We start from the raw sequence: 27,937 nt of genomic DNA on the forward strand, positions 1-27,937 counted from the left end.
AACCTTAAATCATTTGAAAAACCGCTACTCACAGTTCACATGAAACGAACTAACCTCATTAAAATGCTTTTCCCCTAAATTCATATACCTTATATTAGCTGGTTTATCTTAACCAATAATCCAATTTTTTTTAGGGATTATTTTCTCAATTGAACGTTTCTTCCAAAAAAAAAAAAAGACCAAAATCAAGACGAGGCAACTGCCTCGTCTTGCCTCATGCTAGCTACGGCCCTGATATTTGTTTTATGTTTCTACAAGTGATCCGGCACCACTAATCGGTTTGTCGCATTGCAGTTGCTAATCCCTTACCCCCACCCCTCCCCCCTTCCCCGTCAGCGAGGGATCACGAGGTCATCATAAACAAAGATGGCGGACAGCAATAACCAGGAAAGTTTGCGAACTGAAATTGGCTCTCATCCAGTTGAAAAAAGAAAAACCTTTGATCCCACCGAGTACCAACATACTAGATACAATCCTCTTCGTGGCGATTGGATTTTAGTATCCCCTCATCGAATGAAAAGACCATGGAAAGGACAAGTTGAAAAACCGCAAGAAGATGATATCCCGCGTTGGGACGCAAAGAACCCGTTATGCCCACGAACAGTGCGCGCAAGTGGAAAGGTAAGGAGCAGGGTGATACAGTGTTTACTGGATAAGCTGCGAAACAAGTCAAAACTTATTTGCGTCTTCTCGAATAAGAAAATGTGTCTTGTGCTTCACCCTTGTATGTCAGTTTTTATGAATAGAGAAGAGTGTTAGTTTCCACTCCCCCACCGACGCAGCACCACAGAGCTCGCGAATCTCTTTAGGGTGGCCAAATTACCTTATTATAAAAGAAATACTCTTTTCCACTCCCCAACCAATGCAACACCACAGAGCTCTTGAATCTCTTTATGCATCTATCATCGACTATCCCCTGGTGGTGGTAGATGGGGGGAGGGGGGGGGGTAGGCGGGGACAAGTAGATTTTTTATGGCACCTTATAAGTAGATTCGATTGATAATTTGCCTAGCAGGGAAGTGAGGGACTGCGAGGGAGGTTTGTTTTCTCATGCCTTAACCTAAGGGGAAAGTGAAGGCCTTTGTAAAACAAGAAGCCATATTGTATTTGTTGTAAAAGAAGGGGAGACAGGCCACTGTAAATGAAGTTTTCTGTGCCCATCTTATGCCATGTGTTCTGAAGAGTTTGATGATCGCAGATTCTGTCAGCTCAGGTGTTGTCATGTAAATCCATCTAATGATCCAATGTGATTATGTGAGACATGATACCACAGTTCTTGTTATGTGTTCAACAAAGATGATGCTGAATCCACTTAACCCCCCCCCCCCCTTCCCCGAAAAAATATTAAGCCCTATATGCTTTACAATAAGCAATAAGCAGAAATGCATGTCATTATACTGTCTGTACTTTCATACCTGAAAATAAAGTCAAAAATATGCACCAGTTTCCCAGAAGACATGTCTTTAAAAAGAGTGAAAGAAGGGGGCCTAAATTGCATTCTCCACACCAGAAATCTGCCCAGCACAGCAACAAAATTACCTCATCAGGCTTTCACTTGAATCTAGCAAACCCAGAAATAAATAATAAATTGTGCTCTCTGATCCTGTATAAAGTTGAAACATTTCCTGTACTAACCAGTCAGTCATCATGCCTCCCTCCTTAGTCCTTTGAGCCCCCAGTGGGGCATAGGGCCGCAAGTCATCATGCCTACAAAGGTATTTTTTTTTTGTTTTTGCTACAACAACATACAAACTAATACATGTAAGTGACTATCGTTGAGCCTCCCGTAAACGGACACCCTTGGGACCAGAAAAAGTGATCGCCTAAGAGAGGTGTCTGCTTTTAGGAGGTTAAAAATGTAGTGTTTGTGTGTAGCTGAGAACATGACCAATTGTCTGCTTACAAGAGGCCTAGGTGTCCGCCTATGGGAGGTGTCCGTTAGTGGAGGTTCGACTGTATATTTACAATTAATTAATTTATGTTGCCTTGGTTTGTGATCCAAACACTCCATGTTGTTTTCCCATTTAATTTCATGGCATTAATAATTGTCATAATTTTGTGTAGGAGAATCCAGACTATGAGAGTACATATGTGTTTGAGAATGACTTTCCTGCATTGTTACAAGGTGAAGCTCCCTCACCAGGTAATATTATCCCACCATGGTATGGTGACTTAAAATTATGCATACAGAATCCTATTGCTCCAGAAATGTGCATTTCCAGAAAAAGTCAATAACCACCCCATGGAAGATCATCGGAAATGCCTAGGGGGATGGGGGCAACGTATGAAGCTAAACAGGAATTTCCTAGGGAGAGGAGGGTGCAAAAGAATAAACCTTCTGTGGTGGCAGTATGGATATTTTATGGAACTGCACAATACTGGATGTTTGCAAAATTAATTATTTTTGTCTTTCATCCATAATAAGTTGCATTACTTTGTACTCATATAGTACTGAAGCTAACACAAAGAAAGAAACAAAGAAATGGCAAAATCAAGATACAAAAATTAGTTTGTTTGTTTTTTAATTGCAAATTATGAAATTATGTATTACATAAATGGAAAATAAAGTATGACAAAGATGGTTTATAGTAAAATAAAACTGAGATGCACTGTATTTTCTGAACTAAAACGTGTCAAAAATAACTGTTTTGTCAGGTCCTTCTGCTCATCCATTATTGAAATGTGAACCAGCTCAAGGAACATGGTAGGAATAAAATAATTATTGGTAAAACTTAATATTGTCATTAAAGTAACCTTGGCTTTCCTGAATAAGAATGTTTTGTAATTATTTTTAATTCTATTTCTGTTATAGTCGTGTATTGTGCTTTCATCCGTGGTCTGATGTGACCCTTCCTCTTATGTCCATTGATGAAATTTTGGAAGTCATCAGGGAATGGATCAGACAGTATCAGGAGTTGAGTCAAACATATCGCTGGGTTCAGGTAATTGATCCTATTTTTATCCTCCCTTTTGGACTGGAACTGGGACTAATTTGTACGTGAGGCTTAAAGGGGCAGTGTCACCTATTTTTAGCGTCCCTTTAAATAGCCAAAAACCACATTTGTATGGTTGTAAATGTTCAAATAATAGTTTAGTTTTGTTAACGATAACCTTACTAGTCTAGTGCACAGAAACTAGTATCATTCATCTTTTACTGCATATGGCTAGGATGGAAATGGATTGCAACTTGAAAACACTGGCCAATTTTTTCAAGTTCCTTTTGAGTATTTTGGAAAAATTGCTAAAAACTGACTATAGTTTATTCTTTCTCGGAGAAGTCATTTCATATTCTCTTCCCGGTGCTGTAAGAGCAATTCATGATAGAAAAGAGGTTCTTAGTCAAATAATTGAGCAGTGTTGACCAATTTACGGCAAAATCTCTGTGACACTGCCCCTTTAAGCTGGGGAAGCTTTTCACATGCAAAACTTTTCAATTTATTCCCCCACATACAAGACCCTCCAGTTTCAGTTCAGTTCAGTTACCTCCATTGCAAGCTAGATCCACTTCAATACCAAGAATACAAATGTGGTCTATCTGATTACATGTTTAATTGCTGGGTACTCTGAACAGTGTGAAATTATCAATCAGTATAACTCTTAGGTTAAATATGAGGGTAGCACTTAAGAAGATTTAATGGCCTTAGCTCCTACTAGTCTCCTGTAGCAGTGGTAGAGCATCTGAACTACGTAGTAATCGGAAGGTCTTTGGTTCAACTCCTGATAGGAGTACTCAGATTTTTTTCCCAAGTATGCCTCTGTCATTTACTGATTAAATAGTTCATTCTCTCTTAAGAAGATTTTTGGTGACTGGCTAGGTGGAAGTCAAGTTCAGGACTAAGTCATAATTAATAGAGGGAGTCAGTTCTGATGATTGATGTATACTGTATTATTGAAGAGCTGGGCATGTAAAGGACCTGTGTTCCAAGTGTGATGCCGATTTTTGTCTTTTTGTCAAACACATACAACCAAATTCTGGTGGGACATGAGTGTAAGGTTCTCCAATTTCTCTCTTATCAGAGGCAACATGAAAAAAATGAATTCAAAGTGATTCAAAGAAAACAGGAAAAACCAAAAATTCATTTTTCAGTTTTTTTTGGATTGCCTCATTGTGGAATTTGTGTTCTCTTTTATCAACAATACAACTAATTTCTGGGGGGGACATGAGTGTAAGGTTCTCCAATTTCTCTCTATCAGAGGCCATGTGACAAAAAATGAATTCAAAGTGATTCAAAGAAAACAGGAAAAAACCTAAATAATAAGAGGAGATGACTGTTTGAAATCATATGAGAACAAATCTTTGTGATGACAATAGATTGAAGCAAATTTCCAATATTATTCTTTGCTATTGTGAGCAAACCAACAACAATGTGTGAGCTCTGAGGCCAGTCAAGCAAGCACTTGTCAAGAATGCTTGTAAACTTGGAAGCATTTCATTCAATTTCACCCAATCACATTTAGTTTGTTCTTAACTGTGAGTAAGGTTAGCTCAAGATCACAATATAATTTCTCTTCCACATTATTTTTCTGCCATGCTGTTTTAGAGTGTACATTGACAATTCAAACTGCAGTGACTTCTAAATATGTTATTGTTATTGTAGATTTTTGAGAATAGAGGTGCAGCCATGGGATGTTCCAATCCTCATCCACATTGTCAAGTAAGTTACAAACGTAAATATACATCTAAATCTTTTTCTATCAAGAACCTTCTAGAAAAGCAGGATAGAAAAGTATTTAGTAAGGTATCTGGCATAGACCGACACCCTCGAAGGAGACTATTACCCAAGAAGAAATTATTGACTTACAATTTAAGGAATCAAACAAGTCAGTATCCGAAAGTTAATACAGATAGATTCAAGAACTCTTACGTTAATCACCTAATTTTTGGATACAATTTAGCTATGTGAGCGTATTTTAATTGTAAATAACTTAGATGTATGTACTTTTTACTCAAATGTTGTGACATAAGATATATATTTTTTATCTTGTGTGGAAATAAAGACTTTATTATTATTATTACTATCAATAAATATGAACTTTCTTTAGTAGATGAAACTCAGTTGTAATGTAGTGTAATTTATTTACCCATGAAGCACCAAAGAGCTTTCTGGGCTCGTTCAAAGGTGTCCATGCGTTTCAGGTCTAATTGGAATTTGGAAATGTTGGTTTTTGTGGAGGGAGGAAAACCGGAGAACCTGGAGAAAAACCCTCGGAGCAGGGATGAGAACCAACAACAAACTAAACCTACATATGACACCGAGTCCGGGAATCGAACCCGGGCCACATTGGTGGGAGGCAAGTGCTCTCACCACTGCGCCATCCCTGCTCCTCCTGCTCAGTTATTGTGCAATGGCTAATCAAAGGGCTAATACCATCAGCAGACTGGTTAGCTCAATAGGTTGGGTGCCAGACTTTGGAGCCCTGGTTCAATTGCTTGGCCCGGACCAACACTCAGGGTCATGAAATAATTGAGGAGAAAGTGCTGCCTTTGCTCTGACATCTGCAGATGGTTAGACTTTCTAGTCTCCTCGGACATGGATATAAAACCATAGGCCCCGCCGCACAGCACTTTCACTGATCACTCTTGTGGGACATAAAAGAATCACTAGGGATGTAACAATTTTCTGGCAATGACCACCCCCGGTGTCTATTTCAAGTTCTTTCAGTCACTTAATCCTGTTTCACCATCATAAAAAACAGGGTGGGACCAACAAATGGACTGATAGCAGCAACCATTGGCGCCTATATAAGCTGATATCTGGTCCTATCTCAGCAAAAATAATGTAAAACAGACACATTGATTTATTGCCTGTTTATCCAGATCATCTTCATCATCATCATACTAACTGTAATAGGGGTGTAGGTGATGATTTGTCTGCCACCCCCACCCCCCAGCTAAAACAGAGTCCCCAGGCTCCCTCCAAAAAAATATAAACTTCTTAAAAGGAACCGGTTTTGGCCTTAATACATTGTTTTTGACAAACAAGTAAAATGAGTTTAGTTTGTTTTTCCTTTTTGTGCCCAAAATGGTCACTTCTACTCCTCCCTCATACCCTGCATGAACTCTTCAGTTAAACGTTGTGTAATTCCAGTGTAATTTACAGTCTTTTTAATTTGATTGATGAAAATACCTTTCCTCTATTTCAAGATATGGGCAAGCTCCTTTCTACCAAATGAACCTGCTGCAGAGGTGAGTTTTTTCTAATGTTTTTTTTTTCATAACTCACTGCAGCCGTGGAATTAGGTGTTTAGCACTTTCCTGTTTGTTACCATAAATTTGAACTCGTCAAGCTCATCCTTCAGGTGCTGCCAACTTGCACTGTACTAATACTTAAATCCATTGTAAAAAGCATCTATTGTTGATACCTTTTAATACCCTTGACAGGTCATTTGATTACATTAATGCCAACACTAGTTACTGCTCTTGTCTTTGCTTGTCCCAGTCACTAGACTCTCTAGCTACTAAATACCTGACAAATGCTGCTATTTGACATAAATATGTACATTTCATTAAATTTTCTTTCAAAATTACTCTTTCAACTTTTATTTATTTGTGCAAAAAATATATTGTAAGTTGCACATATGAAGAATCTCCATAGTGGGTTGTATCTTCCTGCTTATAGATAATTTGTAAACAATAATTATTAGTATATTTGTTTGACACACTAACTGTTTTATGATTTAATACTGTTTTATCAAACAATTTCATTTTATACGTTTGCTAGAATCGTACTCAGAAAGAATACCTAGATGAACACAAAGAACCAATGTTAGTTGAATATGCAAGGCTGGAGGCAGAGCAGAAGGTTTGTTACGTATAATATAATAGGTGGTTTGCAATGCCACCACGTTGGTGTACAAAACAAAAGAAAATTTGAAAGAAATGTGATGGTATATTTCCAGCCTGGTGAATGAATGAGAATGATGATTATTCTAGAAAGTGACGCAGGCATACTCGGAAAAAAGGAATCTGAGTGCTCCTATCAGGAGTCGAACCTAAGACCTTTCGATTACTAGTTCGCATGCTCTACCACTGAGCTACAGGAGACTCGTGGGAGCTAAGGCCATTAAACTAGGTTCATGGGACAAACATCCTGCATACTGCTAGGATTTGAATGTCGAACGTGTGGTATATGAAAGAAATATGTGATGGTATATTTCCAGCCTGGTGAATGAATGAGAATGATGATTATTCTACAGGAGACTTGTGGGAGCTAAGGCCATTAAACTAAGTTCATGGATGGAAATATACCATCGCATTTCTTTCATATACCACACGTTCGACATTCAAATCCTAGCAGTATGCAGGATGTTTGTTCCATGAACCTAGTTTAATGGCCTTAGCTCCCACGAGTCTCCTGTGGCTCAGTGGTAGAGCATCCGAACTAGTAATCGGAGGGTCTTAGGTTCGACTCCTGATAGGAGCACTCGGATTTCTTTTTTCCGAGTATGCCTACATCACTTTCTAGAATAATCATCATTCTCAAAAGAAAATTTGTTCACATAGTTGTATAAAAATGGAAGTTAACTCCCAGAGGAGAAAAATCTTATTGTTCCTGTACATCAACATGGCCACCATGACGTCACATGCAAACTGACTACCAGTGCCTATTCTGTAGGAACAAGGTAATAGGTTGCTAATAATCTGACTGTAGGTCCATGGACCATGGATCCCCCTGCTGGAATGGGCAAGTCTTTGCATTAGCATGTTAGCCCAGTGCTAGTGGGGACAGAGGGAATTGTACATGCTTATCATTTTGGGATTTGGATACCTCTTTGTGACAGGTTGTCTCAGAGGAGATGGTGGTGGGGTCTGCAGAGACAGGTTTGAGTAGGTCATCTGACAGAGGAAGTAGTGAATGAGTGTGTCTTACCATGAGTCAATGCACTAGGGAGTAGGAGTGACCATGCACAGGGTGGTGTGTTGCGCATGTTGAGGAGTGCCAGACCAATAGTGACAAACAGCTAATTTCTCCTCATAATGTCCCTAGTTGATGAAACATACATGTTATGAGAATAAGCAAAATCGTCACCAAATGTGTGTGTTGTAATCGAAAACAGTGGGGAGATTATACATGTTGATATTGATTTGGCATCATTTAGAGCTGCCTCGGCTTTGCCATTGCTGCAAGGCCAGTATGGAGAAGTGGTGATGTGTTCAAATCCATATGCATGGCCAAAGTTCTTGTATTTGGTGGAGGAAAACTGTGGCCCATTGTCTGTGAGGCAATGCAGGGGCAAGGGTATGCACTGGTGGGTGAGGTGGGCTTTGGTGAGATTGACAGTGGTGGTCGACAAGGTGTTGTCCAGCTGGTCTAACTCTTACAAACCACTGCAGTGGTCTACGGTGACCAGGTACTGTTTACATTCAGACTCAAAAATATATCTTGTGAGATGAACTGCCAAGGCCGGGTCTGTGTGGGATGTGACAGCATGAGCTCCGTGGTGGCTTGTTTTCCATACTGAGTACAGGTGGAACATGACTTGGCAAAATGCTTTGGCCAGAAGACACTGTCCCTAGCAAAACAAAGGCAAGATTTGGCTCCTCTATGGGATTGGGGAATTTTGCGTAGCATGCTTGTATAAGTTGTATAAGCCCAATGTGGGTATTACAGTATTCTTATATTTGATTTTCTAATGTTAATTTATGTCTATTTCTGCCAACTGCAGTAAATTTATGATATCCTTTTTTTCCTTTTAGGTTCGCATTGTGGTGGAAAATAATGACTGGATTGTAGTTGTACCTTACTGGTAAGTAAGATTTTTTATTTTAAATAATATTTTTCATGATGCCACTATCCAAACGTTTGAGAGTGTTTGGTTGTCATTTATTCCTTCTGAAGTGAAGGTCCAAAAGGCTTGTCAATAAAGTTTTTAACACTAAATGTTTTTGGAGGTTAGGACTCAGCTTGCCAAAGGTATGCTACAATGTGTATATTTCTAACATAAAAGTTAATTGCAATGCAAATATTTTAATACGGAAAATTTGGGGTGAATCATCTTCTAGTCCTAAGTAGAGCACTGGTTAGATCATGCCAGGAGGAAGTTATTGTACATGTATAAAACTTGCAGTTGATATGTCCCATGGCAGAGCTTACTCTGATTTCCAGGCAGCTTATTTTGCTAATGTACATCAAACATGTCTTGACTGTATGGGTTGTGGTTTAAATTTGTTTTCAGTTTAAATTATTTAAATCAGTTCAATTTGTGTTTTCCTTTCAGTTTGTCTTAGTTTCATTACCCATAATCTGGAACAGTGGAAAATAAGATGAACTGAAACTGGTTTGAAAAGGTTCCAACTAAAAACAAATTAATTTAGACCACAGTATACTTTATTTTCATGATGGACATGTTTTATCTGCACCATTATTTTCAGGGCAACATGGCCATATGAAGTTCTTCTCCTTCCTAAAAGACATGTACCAAGGCTATCAGATGTTACATCGGAGGAACAGAAACGTAATTTGTGACTCATTACTCTATAAATCAGTTATTTTAAGCGAAAAACTCTCACTGTGTGAATGATAATGTACACTTGCTTGACAATATTGCTTCTAAAATGGCATCTTAAAATTCCTTGCATTTCCACAGCAAAAGACTCAAATCCCATGATCATAGCCCAAAGCAATAGAGTACTGGTCAATATTTAGCTAGAATTATCTATTTTCTCTGTATTGGTTTATTGAGTGACCGTGTGGTGTACTGTGACTGCCTGCAACTCAGACTGGATGACTTATTAATAAACTAACTGTCTTACTCTGGTCAAACTAACTGGCTAACTCGGCTAACACAGGCTTATAGATGAAGGCTGACTGCCCTAAAACTCAAAAGCTCATGATCCTGCCTTGGAACTGCCTGACTCAGGCTGTCTGGTTGACAGACTTATAGTTAATTTGTGACTCAAACTGACTGACTGACTGACTTGGTGATTGAGACTGTACTATGGACTGGCTGACTACTGGCTGACTGTCAATCAGTCAGTCAGCCAGTCCATCATTCTCAATTAACTGATTTTCTGTCTCAGACTGCCTCACAAACTGCCTTAAGCTAACTGAGTGACTTAATGACAAAGAGGGACACATTGACTTACTGACTTTCGTTGATTGATTCACTGACTTCATGACTGAATGATTGATTGGCAACTTTTCAATAAGTTCACAACAGTTCACTGTATTCTTGTGAGCCCCAAATCTCAAAATTATATGATAACTTACATAGCTTATAAAACATTTAACTTTGTCCATAACATAAACGTTAGGATTCCAGTTTCGGTGTAGGTCTCAAGGTACCAGGTGCCCCTCCAGACCGCCTGTTGAAAATGGGCAAATTTTGTACATAATATGTATAATGCCAAGAAGTGTTCAGTTATTGCATAATAAATGCGGATCTTTGGAGTTGTTTTACTTCGATAATCTTTCAAGCAATAAAATTCCAGTCTTAACGAATTTTTTAAAAAAACAACCCATCCTCATACCGGGAGTGCCAGCACCTCGAAAATTTGTCAGAAATAGATGTTGGTCAGGTGACGCTATTGTAAATTGCAGATGTTGCTTATAAAAATGTGTCTGCGGTTTCTGATAACTATTATCATCTCTGAAATATTGTATTACAAATTTGAGTGCCTGTTCACTTATGTCCAGAAATGCACCTAACCCTGATTTTGGGTACTTTATACTGGGGCCCGTTTCTCGAAAGTCTCGGTAACTTACCGAGACTCAGTGATTACAGACATGGTTCTTCGCCAAAGTTTTCATAGAATTGTAAGATTTTAAAATTTAGTATTCAAAGCTAACAAAAATTGTCACCACAATTACTTACCGGGCCCGGTAAGTTACCAGGTCTTTCGAGAAACTGGCCCCAGCTTCGTATTTGTATAACAAGCAAATTTGTCAACATTTGACACTTTTTCGCACTAGACATTCACGACCAGGAAGCGATCAGTCCATAAATATATATATATAACCTTTAGCATTACGTAAAAAATGAATTTCTTGGTTCTCGAAAGTCCCGGTAACTTAATGGCCCCGATAAGTATATTTTTAATTTTTTTTTTCGCCGGTTATTCAGTGATTACAGACGTGGTACTTGGCCAATGTTTTCATAGAATTATAATATTTTAAAATTTAGTATTCAAAGCTAACAAAAATTGACTTCTGTTAAGAAACATTTATCACCAAAGACACCTATCCGGCCCGGTAAGTTACAGGGACTTTCGAGAAACGGACCTGAATCTTAGCTTGAATTTGTGTTGCAGAACTTGCTGAGATTATGAAGAGACTACTCATCAAGTATGACAACTTATTTGAGGTTTCATTTCCATATTCTATGGGATGGCATGGTGAGCAATGAACCACAAACTCAGTTTTAACTTATTGTGATTTACTTATTTTACTGAATAGCTGGAATTAAAATTGGCAATATCATTGTCCTGATTGTCTTGTAGTGATAAGCACATCTGACTTACAGTCTCAACAGGGTTAAGGCTTAAGCTATCCTGTTCATTATGTTATATCCTTAGACAAGAAACTTTGCTCCATATTGTCTTTTGTCAATTCAGGTGGCACTTGGGTACGTGCTAAACATTCGGGTGACTTGACTAAATACTAGAGATAACCACATATTTATTCAATAACTGTTTGGGGTGACCCTTCTCACATCCATGTTGAATTGTAATGCTCCCAGTTCCTGTTACAGAGATCAAAATCAAGCACTAGCCTTTTGGGTCAAGTGCAGCTTTGCCTTGTTGCAGATGGTTCCATTGTTCCTGTAGAGAGCAAATTGTATTAGGAAACTTAAGGTCACACAAGACCCTTACTCTCATTATCTACTTATTTAAAGAGTGTGCATGCATGAACTGTGGCCACTGATTCCGACAATATGCGAAATATTCATGGAAGACTCTTTCCACGTTCTTAATTATTTATTCAATAAATTCTGTCTTCAACGTATTACAATTTACATGTTTGATGGAAATCTTGAGCTACAAACTTCTTTCGCATTTCTAATAGGTAATTCAAAATAAAATCTCTTTTTTTCTGGACTGTAATACAGCATGTGCACTTGCAAATGTGGCGAATTGTCGTAATTAAATTCGTAGCTTTATTGTTCAGAGACAGAAAAAAACTGCACATATAGAATTTCAGAAATTGGTGCATGAGCATGAGGGAGGTAAACTTAGAGTAATATATTGTGATGTGACAGAAGCGAAATTACAGAAAAACCTTTCAAAGAGAGGATCAAATGCTTTAAAGACTACATGGCCTTTTATGAAGGGTACTGATGTGGAGAGGGAAGGACACTTAGGGGAGTAGGGAGAATAATATTATCTGACTTTGTTTCAAACAGGTGCACCAACAGGCAAACAAGACACAGACTGTAGGTGAGATTAACCACCACAAGCTTTTTAGTTCCATGGCAAAGTAATGTAGTCAAGACCAAGAAGCTTGTCAACAGATTGAACAGCACAAAACGCTGACACTGAAACAGGACTGCTCACAAAATATACTGTAATTGAGCCGCAAAAAAACAAATTAGCAAATCTCTTGCTTTATTCACGAGGCAAATACGCATACGAATTTTAATTTATTCTGTCAATTTCCTTTTTTATCTTGCCGCACGGACTCTGCGATGTTCACAGCTCAGTGTCTACAATGAAATGACTGGCGCCTTGGCCAGGCACAGGTTCCTTTTATGGTGCGGGTCCGTGTTTAAGTTTGTAGAGACCCATAACAAAGGTGTCACAATATAAAAGGCGCTGTAAATATAAAAAATGTACCTTTCACGCCCTTCTGCTATTTACAACACTTTGTGTTTTCATTTCCGAACAGTCACTGGCAGCTGCACGCCCATTACTACCCTCCTTTACTTCGTTCTGCCACGGTAAGCGCATTTCTTCAACACACTAGTACAGAAAAGCTGTATACTTTGGTCTGAAGTAGGATTAGAGGTCATTAGAGTTGAAGTTGGACATCAAATTATTTGAGATACCTCTTGGACTGTAGAGCTTAAATTACTTTTGCAGGATGTAAATAACAGTACTTTTAGATTATCTTTCACAGAATGTATACTTAGGCTAGTCTGTCAGGGTTTCTCAACTACTTTCTGATTGCTTGATGGACACCGAAAAACGTGTTCACTTCTCGGGAAGGGACGTGCTTTTAACAAGGAAGTGTGCAGGCTTGTCACTCTGGGAAGCTTACAAAGTCCATTATTGGACGTCCTCAACAACACGTTGTTACTTTTGTTCCAACATGACATATAACATATAGATGAAAATTGTTGTGTTTTCTTTTTGATTATATTGGCTATCGATTATACAAAGATGCTCTTCAATTTTCAACGTCAATTCAGTTTTAGCTCTCAATAATTATTCCCTCAGCTGTTTTGAAAGAACCACGATTATCGAGATGCCCTTGTCATTCTTTGATTTGGGATTTTCTTAAACATAAGGACTCAAATTTCGCGAAGTACTCTGTTCTTGATAGAGTTTTCTTTTTCTTTTCTTTTCTTTTTTTTTTGGGTCAGTAATACATACCTACTCTGAAGACGAAAATCCGTGATAGAGCATCTGAACTAGTAATCGGAAGGTCGTAGGTTCGACTTCTGATAGGAGAACTGGGATTTTCTTTTTCCGAATAAAAAAAATACCTCTATCATTACTTTATTCACCTGGCTTCAAACATAATGTCACGTTTGTTTTAATACTCTTTTCTTCTTATAGGTAAAGAAATTCATGGTTGGTTATGAAATGTTGGCTCAAGGCCAAAGAGACCTGACAGCGGAGCAGGTGGGCAGTAAAACACTTATTATAAATACTGGGCCTAAAAGGAGAACATTCAAATATATTCAGTCAGAAATGGTCTGGCAATGTTTTAACTGCCTTTTTGCGAAAAGAGACGTGGACCCGACCGACCGCCTTTTATTTGTAACCAATGCAATGTAAGCTTCAACAGCGGTATTCCAAATTAAATAGGTTATGTGCACATGTTACGTACCCCTTAACTAAGTTGTTCTTTTTTTTGCAGGCAGCAGAAAAGCTGAGGAATCTATCTGAAGTTCACTACAAGGTAACATTTGCCATGTACTAGGACAGTTGAATCCCTATACCCCAAACAAATGTGTGCTAATCAAGTGTTTAGCATATTGGACGGGGTACGTGAAGGCCACTAGTCCTAGCCTGTGAACTCTGCATTCTCTGCACCCTGTGATGGAATAGCAACTTTTCCAGGGGAAGAAGCAATGCTCCTTTTTTATTCCAGCATGAAAACTGATTTAAGCGCTGCCGCCGATGAGAAAAGTTAAACCATCTGGGTTGGTGTATTGTTCATAAACTTTACGATACCTAACTTACCGTCCTACACTCGGGCCATAAGGGAAACATAAAACTTTTCAAATAAAAAAGGCCCGCGTTATTCAAGGGTTAATTAATTACTGTCATGACGAAGGTTCGATTAATCTATAATTTAAAAAAAATATGGGTTCATACCCGGCAATGTTCATCAAATCACTATATGTACCAGTAATCAAAGAATCTCGTCTCCAGGAGGTCAGCTTGACATTAAATTGTATCCTGTTCAGTGGAGACTGTCGTACGTATTTAATATCTAACTTTTTGATAAATCGTGGAAGGAAAATGCCTTTCAAAATTGATATTCAATAGTAACATCTGAAGACTTGTTCACTGTTCATTTATTTATTTTTTCGTATCCTATCTTTTACAGAATAAATAAGCTGAGAAGAACTGGGAATCATCTATGTATGAGTCACGGGAAGAAAATGGCTCTCTAAATTATTCATTGTTGGCATTTGAAGTCAAGACTTCCACAATGACTGAAATGGCCACACCAGGCGTACGGACAATACAAACATGTACTGACATTTTGAGATTTCCCTCAGTGGACAAGTTATGGAACAATTTTTAGTCAGTTTGAAAATTGTAACACTAGTTAGCTAGTTAGTCTCCTTTGGAGTCAAAAGTGGATTACACGTGTACGAGAGTTTCAGATTTAAAATCAACAAGTTTCAAATGAACTGGGCAACGGCGCTGAAGATAAATAAGGAGAGGATACACCTTTTAATTTCCTCTCCGCATATCAAATCTTCGCGATTTCCTCGCTGTCTAAACGCTTGGAACAGGCCGGATTGAAAATTTTCTAGCATGCAACTAGCATGAGAAAAGAAAAATCAATATTTTGAAGAATGGTGAAATTAATATTGGTAATTGAACTGAGTGGAGTGCAATTTGGTCTGAAATCATACGCGTGATTTCAAAATCAAACGAGCGCGCAGCGCGAGTTTGATTTGAAATCACAAGTATGATTTCAGACCAAAATTGCACGACACGAAGTTCAATTACCACTTAATTACATCCATTTTGAAATCACAGAGTATCATTGTCAATATTAATATTCTATTTGTGTTACTTCCTTTCCATTTTGATGGGCTAAAGAAAGGATGCAATTTAGAGCAAGAAATGGTGCAATTTGGGAATAAATTGCATCATTTTGGACCAATCAGATTCCAAGGATCACCAGTGATTTCAAAATGGATGTAATTAGAAGAGAAAACGAATAAACATTTCACTTCATTAATATCCGAATTGCATTATTTTACATTAATATTGTATGTTTCGTTTGGTATTGAAATCAATATTTTGTTACTGTTACTGAAAGGAATAGTCAAAGTGAAATTTCACTTCATCGTTACCCGAATGTCATTGTTTCACAATAATAATTATCGTACATTTCGCTTCATGATCGAATCAATATTTTATCCTTGGTACTAACAAGAACACTGACGTCACAACAGAAAAACTGAATATTTTTATATATTTAATTTGAGACTGCAATGATAGAGACGCGCCTGTGAGAACTGAGCTATTTTAAAATACCTTGTTTTATGTATGCATCTATGTATAACATAGAAAAGTGTGTTTCATTGTTTTTTTTATACCGGCAGTGCATAGGTCAGGCAAAACTTCAAACTTGCGTAGAAGAAAAGCGTTTTATAGACTGCAGAGTGAGAAATACCATGAACAATAAAAAAAAATAAAGGTTTGTTTCATTGAGTTTGCGGTTTAGTTTTAATTGTTCATCACGGCTCTCTGGAAGACCATTTTTCTTTAATGAATGTGATACCGTGTTAAATAAGTATTTCATCGACATCATCATCATCAAATTATTTTATCAAGGAAACCCGTGTATTATATTGTGATAAATCCCCTCGAACATTTGAAAGCACTCCAGCAATGTCGAAAACGTTCGCCTCTGAGTTTTTTTTACGTAACGCTTGTGTACTGTGAAGGATTCTGAGCATACCATGCTGTTTGCTTTCTGTTTTTATTAACTATTGTTTTGCCCGAATAAATTTATTTCTTCGGCGACTAAGGTCCAGGGGAACTGAAGCTGCCCCGTATGCTTGTGGATTTCAGGTGGAACCAAATGACGTCATCTCTGTTACGGCCACTTGGCTCCGTCCCTTCAGTGTCCCTATTAATTAAAAGAGTTTCGCAACTTCAGCTTTGAAAAAAATAAAATATTGAAGATTCCAGGAACTTTAGTTTTACAATTAACGCTGAGAAAACAATTAAGGGGTCAAAAACGTTAGGTTCTCTGATTATGGCTCCTGATAACGTACAATGTCGTAAACACCTTTCTGATCTTTTTTCTACGATCCATCCCGTTCATCGAAAGTCCCTATAAACTTCCGGGCCCATAAACTGTTTTTTTTGTTGTTGTTGTTGTTTTTTTCCGAATCCGTTTTGGAACCACGTTTTGGCATAAACTGCCTAATGGGTTCCGTAGAATTACAAAGATATAAATTTAATCTCTTTTGAAAAACATCGTGTGCATGCACATAAAATAGTTTTTGAGCCCGGTAATTTATCATAGCTTTCGAGAACACCGAGGATGGCGTAAAACGTTGCCAAAACGTTGTCTAAACGTCCGTTTGCTCGCATTCGGCACATTTGTTGCGCAAACATCCTTACTTGCGAAAAGCAAGTTTTTTTCCGCACTCCCCTCAGAAACAATCCGTGTTTCGGCAACAAATTTAACTGTTTACCAACCCAAGTACCAATTGGGTAAACAATGTTTGGCCAGCAGTGTTTGTTCGTTTGGGGCGGCCATAGTGCCATGATGACGGTTCCACTCCACATGTACTGGAGTCAGTTGAGTGCTGAATTAGGATCAGAGTTTCTGCAGTTGTGTTTATCCGATTTTCGTTCTCGGTCGGTCAAACCAACTGTATGGGAACACAAAGTACGATAGTTTTTGGCTGGACATAGAGATTGCTGTTGTTTTGGATTAAAAAATGCAAAGGTTTTTCTGGTGAGCGCTGATATAGGGTTTAGAATTATGGTCTGAATTACGGCGAGATTTCCGAGTTTTCTGGGCTTCCTAGCGGATGTGTCGTTACCCTTTGCTAGGTCGTCGGCGCATGTGCGTCTCTTGGTCGAAACACACTAATCGTTAAATTATCGCGAAGATTGTCATCTCTTCACATACAATTATAATTCTCAACCAAGACGTCGTAATTATTCGGAAAATGCTTTTATCTGACGTAGCCACACCAACACCGGACTTGTTACTGATTCAGTTGATGGTCGATAGAGAAAGGACCTGGCGGTCTATGTGGACCGTTTGTTTTATCCACATAAAGAAAGGTTTGTTGAACGACAAACGATGCAGGATGTACATCACTGGGGGTCTAACACCGGTGTTTGACTCTATTTGGAGTTAGGGTGGGTAAGAAACAAAACATCTTTACAAAATATTTTCACCAACACTACAGAGCCGTTGCATGCAACTTTCACCCATATAAACACTATTCGTTTTAGCTAGTTGTCTGAAAAATGCAGTTCACCTCTTGGGACTGTTTCTTTCTTTGTAGGATTAGAAGTCCAAAGGGCCCCCAAGAAGAACGAGCATAAGTGAATCTTAGACTACCATTTGACAGTGACACATTAATTTATTTAAGACAGAACATAGATACCGCCACAAACGTGAAAAGCTACACTTGTGCACAACTTTCAGACGAATTTTCATCTCTAGTAGCATAAAGACTGAAGGTTAATTTTTCCGTACTTATCTTTATGATAGCTGCAGATGTGAAGTGTTCATCACACAGCAATCATAAAATAAACCTCGCTGCCGGGTACACTGGATTATCAGACTGCCCTACCGCCCTGAGTAGCGTGTGAAAGCCATGGGTGACAAGCTCGTACAGTCTTTGCCCCCCATGCATCACACCTTTCAATATATCACAAATATTTTTACAAAAGAAAAAAGTTTTTCCAAGCTTCTTAAGCCAGAGAAGTTGATCTTGTGCTTTTCGCCATGGGTAAGGATCTCATTTCACACACAGTACAAAATATACATCGCGGCAATGCCGGCCCCAGTGACTTGTTCTATCACGTTTCTTCATTGCCTGAGTCCTCGCTATAATCCATACAATCATCGTCGTCATCATCGTCGTCCAAGTCATCAGCATAGTCATCGTCATAAAAATCCGTAACATCCTCAGTTTCAGATCGCGACGGTTTAGATTTTACACAGTATTCATCCACAGTCGTTGGTACTTTTATATTTTCTTTTTCGGCCTCAATTTTGGAACGTGAAACTTGTTTCCTGCAATTATAATTAACAGTAAATTGCTTAGCAAGACAAATATTGTCACACCCTGTCACGTGATAATCACTGAAACCACCTAGTTTTATGTGACATAACCCTTAAAGTCATTGCACTTAAGAAAGACACCAAAATCGTACTCAAATCTTGTAAAATATCCAAGTGTTTTTTCTTCAGAAGGTAACTTTTGTGAATTTTAAGATTTTTAAGTCCTGTGACATAGATCAAGTGTTTTCAGTTCCAAACTACCGTACTACAAAAAGGTGTTACTTGGAAATAAACAACTGAAGCACAAATCCTTTTTGTCATTAAATTCTTTTTTTGTCATTTTTTTTTTAGTATTCCCCCAGGAGTGTTCCCCTACATTAATAATTTTTGAGTGCCATTGCTCACTGCTTGTCCAGTGCATGAACTCATCTCAAAAGGCAACTCACATGACTTTAGATACATTTCATCCTGTACTAGTTACTGACACTAACTTATTTGAGGACATAAACTGACTGCAAGTTAAAATTCATTTTTCTTAGGTTAAGCGGGGAGGCGGCATAGCCCAGTGGTGAGGGCGCTGGACTTGAAATCCAGAGGTCCCGGGTTCAAGCCTTGGCCACGCTCGTAAATAGCCAGCTGGTTTGCCTCCTGCCAGTTGGGATTTTTAACATGTTATGTTCGATTTGGTTATTAATATTTGTTTCCCGTTTTCTATAAGTGGAATGTCTGTAAACTAGCTATGGGCAGCTAAGTGCATTTCCACTATAAACAAAGCATTTGACATTTCATTTTGATATTTAACCGTTGCTGGGGGACAGTCTTTACCATATTATTGCTATGGGGAGTTCTGAACCATAGTAACCTGGAAAGCCTGTAAACTGTTTGGCCATTCTTGTTCCGTTAAAAAGGTTTTCAACATTATTGAGCCACAACCATACTGGAAGGTCACAAAAACAGACTTGAAAAACATGTTATGCTCAAATGGCATACACTTTTGGATGCCAAAATGAGACAATAATAATTAATAACTTATATAATTGCACCTTTTAACATGGAATGATCAAAGGTGTATTACAGCATGGAAACTTCAAAGTATAATAAATTAAAGTTATACTAGGCATCAAAAGCTAATTTAAAAAGATAAGTTTTTGGTGAGGATTTAAAATACTGAAGTGATCTAGATTTCCATATCACAAGAGGTACAGTGGCAAAAGACCCATTGCCAAAGGATTACAACATTTTCCCACGACGGAAGTCAAGTAAAATTCCATTGTTTGAACGTAAGTGATGGGCAGATTATTTCCTTATTGATATTAATTTTCTTCAAAATCATTCACATCATTATATAAGTTATGAATTTATAAACACACATACCCTAAATCCTGGAATAGGCGCCCAAGGTAGTCACTTCATATTAAGGAATTTGAATAAGATGGGGGAAACTTATTTAAGGAGGAGGGGGTCATTTATTTAATTTGTAATAAAAATAATATTTGTGTGTAAACAAAAATATAATTTGCTCATTACTATCAAAATTATTTGTAATGATGGCACACTCTGTACATGCATTCAAATGATGTTAAGCTTTGATTCTGAGTAACTAATGATTGTACAAAATGATGAGTGACAATCACGACCAACACTCTGCCCAATGTACATGCCTGGAAAAAAAAAAGAGGCAGAGGGGAGGGGTACCTATCCCTGGAGTTACAGTATTTAAACGTATTCCTTAGTAGCATTTTTATCTTAGACTGACAACAGTTCATACATAAAATGAATAATTAAAAGTAGAAAAATAATGAATGTGAAAGAACGTAAAGTTTTAGTATCGGATGCATAAAAATTAATGTTTGTTTAAAAGAATGTGATACTGATTGGGGAGAGGGCATGAGTTGTTGTCAGTGTTAACAGATTTCTCGGTACACCAGGACTCAAGCGTCTTGGTGGTGATAACTGGCTTTGTCAATATTATTGACCCACTATAAAAGTCAGTCTGGTGGTTCTTGGACAAAGCATGGTTCATACATTAGAGCCTTTAGTGTACATTTTCACGTTTCTGGTATGTTCTTTCTTTCTGGTGTCAAATGACCACCAGGTTTTGCCAATATATCTCCGGGGAATTTTGTAGACAACATTGCATTGGTCTTCTTTTTCCCAAAATATGGGATTTAGGAGCCGGGAATATTTGTTGGAGTGTTTTTACTGGTATATTATTATTTCTTTGTGTAAATGGTAATAATATTATAATATTATTATTGGTTACAGCTGTATGTTGGTTTTTAAGAAAAGCTCCAGATCATCTCTGATTTGTGATAAATTTCAGAACTCTTCCCCTTTGCTTCAAACTTTGGGATTTTTCTTTCCAATAATTATATGTAACTGGGGACTGGCACTAGCTATACACTTGCATCAGGGAGTTGTTAACTCATATGTTCACCATCATCCTCTCACCAGTCTAGTGACCCAAAATGCTGCAAAAATGTGTATGACAAAATACCATGTGCAAAAATGCTTTATGTAGTAAATACTCTGATCCGTTGCTACAGATTGACCTCCCTTAACGCAATATTATTTATAACTTCAAACACGTCATTGCCAGGTCTACAAGATGACGTATTGATATTTTGGTCTGAAATAGGGCCAGGATCCTGAGAACTGGAGAGTAAAGGCTCACCAAAAATCCCTTAGAGTCCCCCCAGGTTCAGACTCCTTACACCCCCCCCCCCCCCCAACCCCACCTCCACCACCAACTCCTGCTATTTGAGGATAGTCTTGTTTTTCTTTGCTCAACTATCTCAGAGAGGGAAAAGAGAACTGCTTTGAGGCAGTCTAAGGTTTGTGACTGTTTTAATCCAGCTCTTTTAATCCCAGATTCATGCAAGTGTGTAAACTAAAATTCTCTTTTAAAATTTTTACATAATGTACTATCTAAAATAATACAATACTTTGTTTATTTCTTCAACCTACTTGACAATTTTTTCATACTCAGCATCCTTCCCTTTTGAGTCCCTCCATTTTCTAAACATCACTGAAGCATCGACATTGGCAGGTGAAAAAGTGTTTGGCTCATTTAACAAGGAAATCACACTCAGGAGAATGGTTCTACAAATGAATAAAAAGAACAACACTATAGTAGCACAACCTTGTAACATTTCACGTCCATTATTCACATTACATCCAAGCCATCTGTTCAGATGAAGTAACTTCAAACTGTTCTATACTAACGAAATGGTTGCAACAGTTTTCTGGACTTAAAGTGGATCTCTTTAAATCAAAATTTCTCAAGGCATTAAACGATTTCCCTCATACTACACCACCTTTTCAATAGACCTTTTGTAAAAGTTGCTCACGTGACTACTTTTCTGTTAACATGTAAGCAATCCATTTTGGAGAAATGATTTTGTCAGGAATGGAAAAAGCATTTAGAAATTAGCTACCATGCAAATTTTCAGGCTTATATCTGAAAAGGGGGAATTCTATTTGCTGTTTGAATTTAGAAGGATTTGTATGGGAAGGATCTCTGCCCTCCAATCACGCTTCACTGCTTTCCTTTCAAATTTTGACTTATACGACCCCCCTCCCCCTAGGAATCTCTGATGACCTTCCACTGGGTGGGTTTGGATTTTTTGTGGAACTGCATAATAAACTTCTTGGGTCACTGTAATTTTAAGATATTTGTGTTTTACAACTATGGCTAAAATAAGTATAAATCAAAGGCTCCCATGTGCCAACTCATGAATGCAGAAGTGAATAACGGTAACCGTAAAGCAGTACTAGCATCAAACTACACTACAACTAAGGATTCATGGATGCCTGCGGGAATGAAGTGTGACCTGAAAGGTATAAAACATTGTTCGCATTGTGTTTGGTTGGCCCAGGAATCAAAATAAATCCATAAAGGATTAAATGAGGGGCTTCAATTATTCCGCATTCTACACCGCTTAGATTTTTAGTTGGTCCCCTCAGAAAGATTGAACTCCTTGACCAGTTTTGTATTTTTTAAGAAAGTTTTAATTTTGAAAATTGTTTGGAGCCTTTGGAGTGGTTGGCTTTTAATGCCGACAAAGAAAAAGAAAAGGAAAAAAATTCTTTTTCTCTTCTTTTTTTGGCTTTAAAAGCCAAAAAGAATTCTTTTCCTTTTTCTTTTTCAGCTTTAAAAGCCAACCACTCCAAACTGAAAGGCTTCTTTATCTCAGGAATTGAACCCAGGATCCTTTGCTTCAAAGACAGTGTACCACACCAACAACAACAACAACAACAACAACAACAATCTTTGTTCGTGCCCAGAAATTATACAGTGTTAACATAAATGCAAGAAAGAAAAAATTACTAAGGAAGAGAGCACAGCCACTTAGAAATAGCAAGCTAATCGAGCAAAGTGGCTGGGCCAAGCGGACTACATGTTCACAACATCCTCAGTTGAGATAATGTTTTGTATTTTTAAGTTGTTTAGGGTGTCTAACTATCTGGCACCCATGGTGCTACTATTTTCACGGTCAAATGACTTCCGATCGCCAAAGAAGAATACGTGAATGAGCAAGGAACACTCTCAGAGTTTTCTCTGTCGTATTTTCCCCTTTCATTTTTAAGCAAAATCCCCATTGCCTTGGATGACAATCTCAGCATTGAACGGCTTTCAACGTGGTGGTTTTCTCACCAAAATAAAAACGTACAATGACTACATACATCAGTCAAGTGTTCTTTAGGTGATTTCTTATTATTTAACTCCAAAAAATATGAATTTTTATAATTGAAGGAGGAGAGAACCTAAAGCGAGCCGTGAGAGTACGTCGCCACATTTGAAAGTTTACCACCAGCGACCAAGTGACATTTCCCCCACATTACGATAACTCATTCATTGCGCACGCGCACATTCATGAGTTACTAAGGCGAAAAGCACAAAAATTTGTATTAATCAAGATATTTCAAAAATTAATAATAATTCTTTATGACATTAATTTTAAGCAGGTTTTAGGCTGAAGAATCATTTCTGGTGTTAGGAAAGAAGGCTGAAACAGTTACTGTTACTGGTAACAACCCTCCCTTGGAAACCATTAAAAAAATAAAATCGAATTATATTTTGAAAAGGTAGTGTAGTATGAGGGAAATCGAATCATGCCTTCTATTGCAAATCCAATTCGTAAAGACCCACCCCAAGAACAACGAGCCTTCTAAGCAAGATGGAATATTAAAGAACACAGTGAAGCATTTTGAAAGGCACAAGGTGCAGCCATATGCTGGATCTGCCTCGAACTCATGACATAGCCTATGTTGATATTATAACTAAACAAAGCAATAACATGGTATAGGGTACCTGCATTATGGCTATATAAGAAGCTTGCATTGATCAATCAAGACATTTTTCATTAACTCTGATTTTTAACAACACATAACAGTGTACCTGTGGCCAGGTTTGTGTTATATCAAGATATTTACTTAAGATCTGACTTTGTTAAGCCAGGGTTTCACTTACCCAGGCTTCATTCCATACTAAACACTTAATGACTGGTCTCGAGGGAAACAGTAAACTTTGTTTCCCGAGAATCTCAATGACATTCAACGAAACAAACTTCAAAACTGGTTTGTCAACGTTGAGAATTCCACCACAGGCGCTAAATCTCCGAACTCAGCATTATCAAGTCTCTCAAGTTCTGATGCCGTATTTGAAAGCCGAACGCTAAGCACAAATTCCACCCAAGAAGATGGATGACATAATTTAAGGACGGTGCCTACTAATCAGGGCTTCTAATATTTCGCGCGGTCGCGGAGCCGCGAAATTCAGGTATATACGCGGAATCTTGCCAAATTCACAAAAAACGCAGAATACCGCAAAATTCGTTACAAATCCTACCAAATACATGTTGGTTCAACATATTTGAAACTTATCTTGGCTACTGGGGCTGTTTACTTTCCATAAATACAAATTTATCTTGAAATTTCGTCACTGCCTCGAGTAATCATAACGTACCATAACTACCAGGCGTTCTTAGGTTAATGTTGCGAAAAACTGGGCACAAGAAATGAGAAGACTTTTCGGTGACACTATACGGATTGGGAAAGGAAACTGCTGTCTGTAGTAATGCAGGCACATGTTTAATCGTACGTGCAGGACACGATCGAAGTCACAACAATTTTTTGACTTCACAAATGGATTTGAACCTTCAATCACGAACAATCTTGCCTTGTAAACTGCAAAGCAACACAAGAGACCAAGGAGAGAAAAGAAATTTATTGCATTGCTGTGTTCGGCTCTAAATTGCACCTGAAAAAGGAGGTTAACCGGCCGGGTGTTTCGGTAAAGCTTATGTTTTTCTTGTAGCTCAAAACAAGTACAGTTGCCTTGAGAACTGTGTTGGATGAACTTTTGTGTCTTCTTCCTTGCCCTGAATTTGACATCCTTCCAACATATCTTTTTTCTCTGGAATCTTCCTTCTTGGCTTTCTTCTTTGTTCTTCATCAAAAATTTGCCCCGAAAATTCCCGCGAAATTGGCCGTTTTCTCTGCGAATTTGTCTCCAAAAATCATGCGAAATTTGACTTTTTTTCCCGTGAATTATCAGAAGCCCTGACTAATACAGAAGAAATTTTGCACAATTTATTACTATGCAGGAAAAGCAGATCTAAGCAAGGGCTATTGGAATCCAAAAAGAAAAGTGGGGGTAAGCATGCACTTTTTAGAGATAATTAAGTAACGATCATTCTAAAAAGCTGTAAAATATAAAGGATCGATGACATTTTTTTCCAAATTGAAGCTTTATTATCTCTGAAAAATGCATGGTTACCCCCAATTTTCTTTTTGGATACCAAGAGCACTTGCTAAGTTCTGCTTTCTCCACATAGATTTAAACTGCAAAAAATACATCTGTATAAGTAGGCACCAACCATAGGAAACCCGATTATCTTGAGATGTGCAGAACGTGTGCGCAGTAACAAAAGTAGGCACCATCCTTGACACTGTTTAAAAGATTATATTTTTTCACGAACATTTACACTCTGACCGTAATTGCCACATCTTCAAGCATTTAAAGGGCTCAGAGTCATGTAGGGAACTGTGTTCCAAGGCTTGCTTTTCCATTCTGGACTTGGTTCCCACTAACGTTTCAACTTAAGATCGAAGAGGCCCTCTACATTGAATGAGAGCGACCCTCACTCAACACACAGCTCAAAGATGTTAATTTGACACTTTTACTTTAATTTATTTTTTTCCATTACTCTTTTCTGTATTCTCTCAGTATTATCGAATTTGTTTCACATCTGTTCTTGTAATCAGCTTCATTGCTCTTGTCATTGTTTTGTATTCCCTTTGGTATTATGTAACATGTATTTAGCTGCATTGTTCATTATTGTAATTTTCTACCGCTTGTTGTAGATATATATTTTTTCACAAGTTGTAACATCCCAAAACTGATAGTGGATACGGTTGTATCCGAAAAATGTCTTTCAAATTCAAAAGTGAATGTATTTTTCTCAAATATTTTTGTAAAGATAGTGCAACTCCAAAAATACACAACAAATTTTTGAATTTCTGCTTGTGGTTTCAGACTTGTAAAGGAAATGAGGGAAAACCCGGGCCTAACTGTGCCTCCATGTACAAATATTGACAAATAAGCTGTTTACTGAAACAGAACTATTTGGTCATCAATAATGAAAGCACACTCTTCCCAAATTATACAAATGTTTTAAATAGTATTATTTGAAGATACCATTTTGCAGGAATTCCACAAATTTGTATAAGATAGATGGTCGTTCTCAAGTCATTTGTAAATCAATAAAATAGATGATATTGACATCATTCATTTTTCCCCTTTTGTCAAAGCCAGATAGCCATAAGTTTGGTGTTGAGGCTCAGCACTGAGAAAGCATTGAGTTTATTTATCAAGCAAGATATTTGATGAAAGCTTTGTAATTATAAGGAGTAGAAATAGAATTTTTTACAAGGTAACGGTGAAGCTATTTATTCATCAAAACAGTAAGTGGGAATTTCTGTCAAACTATAGAATACAATACCAGCAAGCCACAGCATTAAAATCAGATAATTCAGAAACTGTAATATACACAAGCTTTCACATGTGTGCCTCTAACTATCTTGGTTAGGCAAAAGCATAGTTATTGGTTTAATTCGCAAAGATCTTTACGCGAAAAGCACAGCCACAAAGAAGAGGTTTTTTTGGTAATTTTTTCCACCAATAAAGCGCTCACAATGCGCGCAAAGCTCAAACCACGTTTCGGCAGTGTGACATACAACAAAACATGCCGACAAGTCAAATATAGTTGAAAATTTTTTAACGAACAAAAATGAAACAACTGGGCCAAAAGGAGCTTCCCAGTAAACAAATGAAGGAAATCACTACCCCTTAATCTAAACCTCAACAACACGCCAATATAACAAGCGAACATGACCTTGAAAGAAGACTATTTCTGACAAAAGAAATATGACATTGTCGGATACAAAAAAACAGGGATCCGGTTTAGCGATCGTTTGGTGTTGACCCAATAATATTCTTTCACAACAGACGAGTTCTTTTGAAATAAGCTTAACCATAACTTAAATTCTTATTTATTTTTTTTAATCACAGAGAGAACAAGCGAAGATTTATACACACCTGACAGTTTGTGTTGGGTTCCATCGTTCAGAGGGTAGTTCGCCACTTTGTGGATCATCCACCGGAGGATGTAAAATTGAAATACATACATCACCAGACTGTAGAATCAAAAGCAGCAATTAGTCACTAGGGCAAAACATGAAACTGTTCAAAACTGAATTGGCAGTTGTCCATACCTCGTATATGTTAGGATGCCACATTTTGGTGAGGAAGCGAAAAGTTGGTGGTGAATAGGGGTAACCAGGAGGAAAGGACATGTGTGCCTAAAGAGGAACAAAACATAAAAAAACACTTAGCAACGCTTGCTTTCCCTGGCTAAAATTTCTGCTCTGTTAGATGACCTACTCACTTTAAAGTAACCTCCTTCGTACAAGGTACCAGGAGGGCCAAAAATCGCTACATCCCATTCGAATAGATTGCACTCATCTGGCACATTGACGACAAATCCTTCCACTGGTTCTTCGGTGAGTTTCTTTAACTCCAGCTGCAACGCTCGCACAGCCGATGAATGCGATTGCCCAGCCATTTACCAAAACACTTTTTTTACAGCAGTCACGGCTATTCAACGTGAAAGAGCCTGAAATTTAACAAACAAGTAGATACACTTTTTCACATTGAGATCACCAACTAACCATCTCTTTCACTAAATAAGTTTTGTTGTGTATTTACCAGTCCCAGACTTCCACTGTCAATTAGACGTCACAGAAAAGGTCCAAATATGGAA

The 27,937-nt window shown here is 37.9% G+C and overlaps 2 protein-coding genes across 2 annotated transcripts; one reads left to right on the forward strand and one right to left on the reverse strand.

Annotated features, from left to right (window-relative positions):
- Window positions 1-324: 324 nt before the first annotated feature.
- On the forward strand, window positions 325-16,063 carry LOC146460021 (galactose-1-phosphate uridylyltransferase-like). Its single transcript, XM_085088788.1, has 16 exons — window positions 325-621; window positions 2,065-2,143; window positions 2,656-2,704; window positions 2,813-2,942; window positions 4,599-4,655; window positions 6,146-6,187; window positions 6,723-6,803; window positions 8,699-8,748; window positions 9,374-9,456; window positions 11,252-11,335; window positions 12,343-12,376; window positions 12,825-12,876; window positions 13,718-13,783; window positions 14,022-14,063; window positions 14,718-15,213; window positions 15,560-16,063. The coding sequence occupies exons 1-15, from the start codon at window positions 367-369 to the stop codon at window positions 14,724-14,726; spliced, it is 1,113 nt and encodes a 370-aa protein (XP_084944914.1). The 5' UTR covers window positions 325-366; the 3' UTR covers window positions 14,727-15,213; window positions 15,560-16,063.
- A 1,881-nt stretch (window positions 16,064-17,944) lies between these two features.
- Window positions 17,945-27,880, reverse strand: LOC146460022 (ubiquitin-conjugating enzyme E2 R2-like). The gene is made up of 5 exons (XM_085088834.1): window positions 27,563-27,880; window positions 27,390-27,476; window positions 27,214-27,311; window positions 21,579-21,713; window positions 17,945-18,623 (listed from the first exon to the last, which is right to left on the reverse strand). Exons 1-5 carry the CDS (start codon window positions 27,737-27,739, stop codon window positions 18,407-18,409), a joined length of 714 nt encoding a protein of 237 aa, XP_084944960.1. The 5' UTR covers window positions 27,740-27,880; the 3' UTR covers window positions 17,945-18,406.
- Window positions 27,881-27,937: the final 57 nt, after the last annotated feature.

This window comes from Pavona decussata, unplaced genomic scaffold, assembly GCF_977016875.1.
Source record: "Pavona decussata unplaced genomic scaffold, jaPavDecu1.1 SCAFFOLD_215, whole genome shotgun sequence".
In the NCBI taxonomy this organism is placed as follows: domain Eukaryota; kingdom Metazoa; phylum Cnidaria; class Anthozoa; order Scleractinia; family Agariciidae; genus Pavona; species Pavona decussata.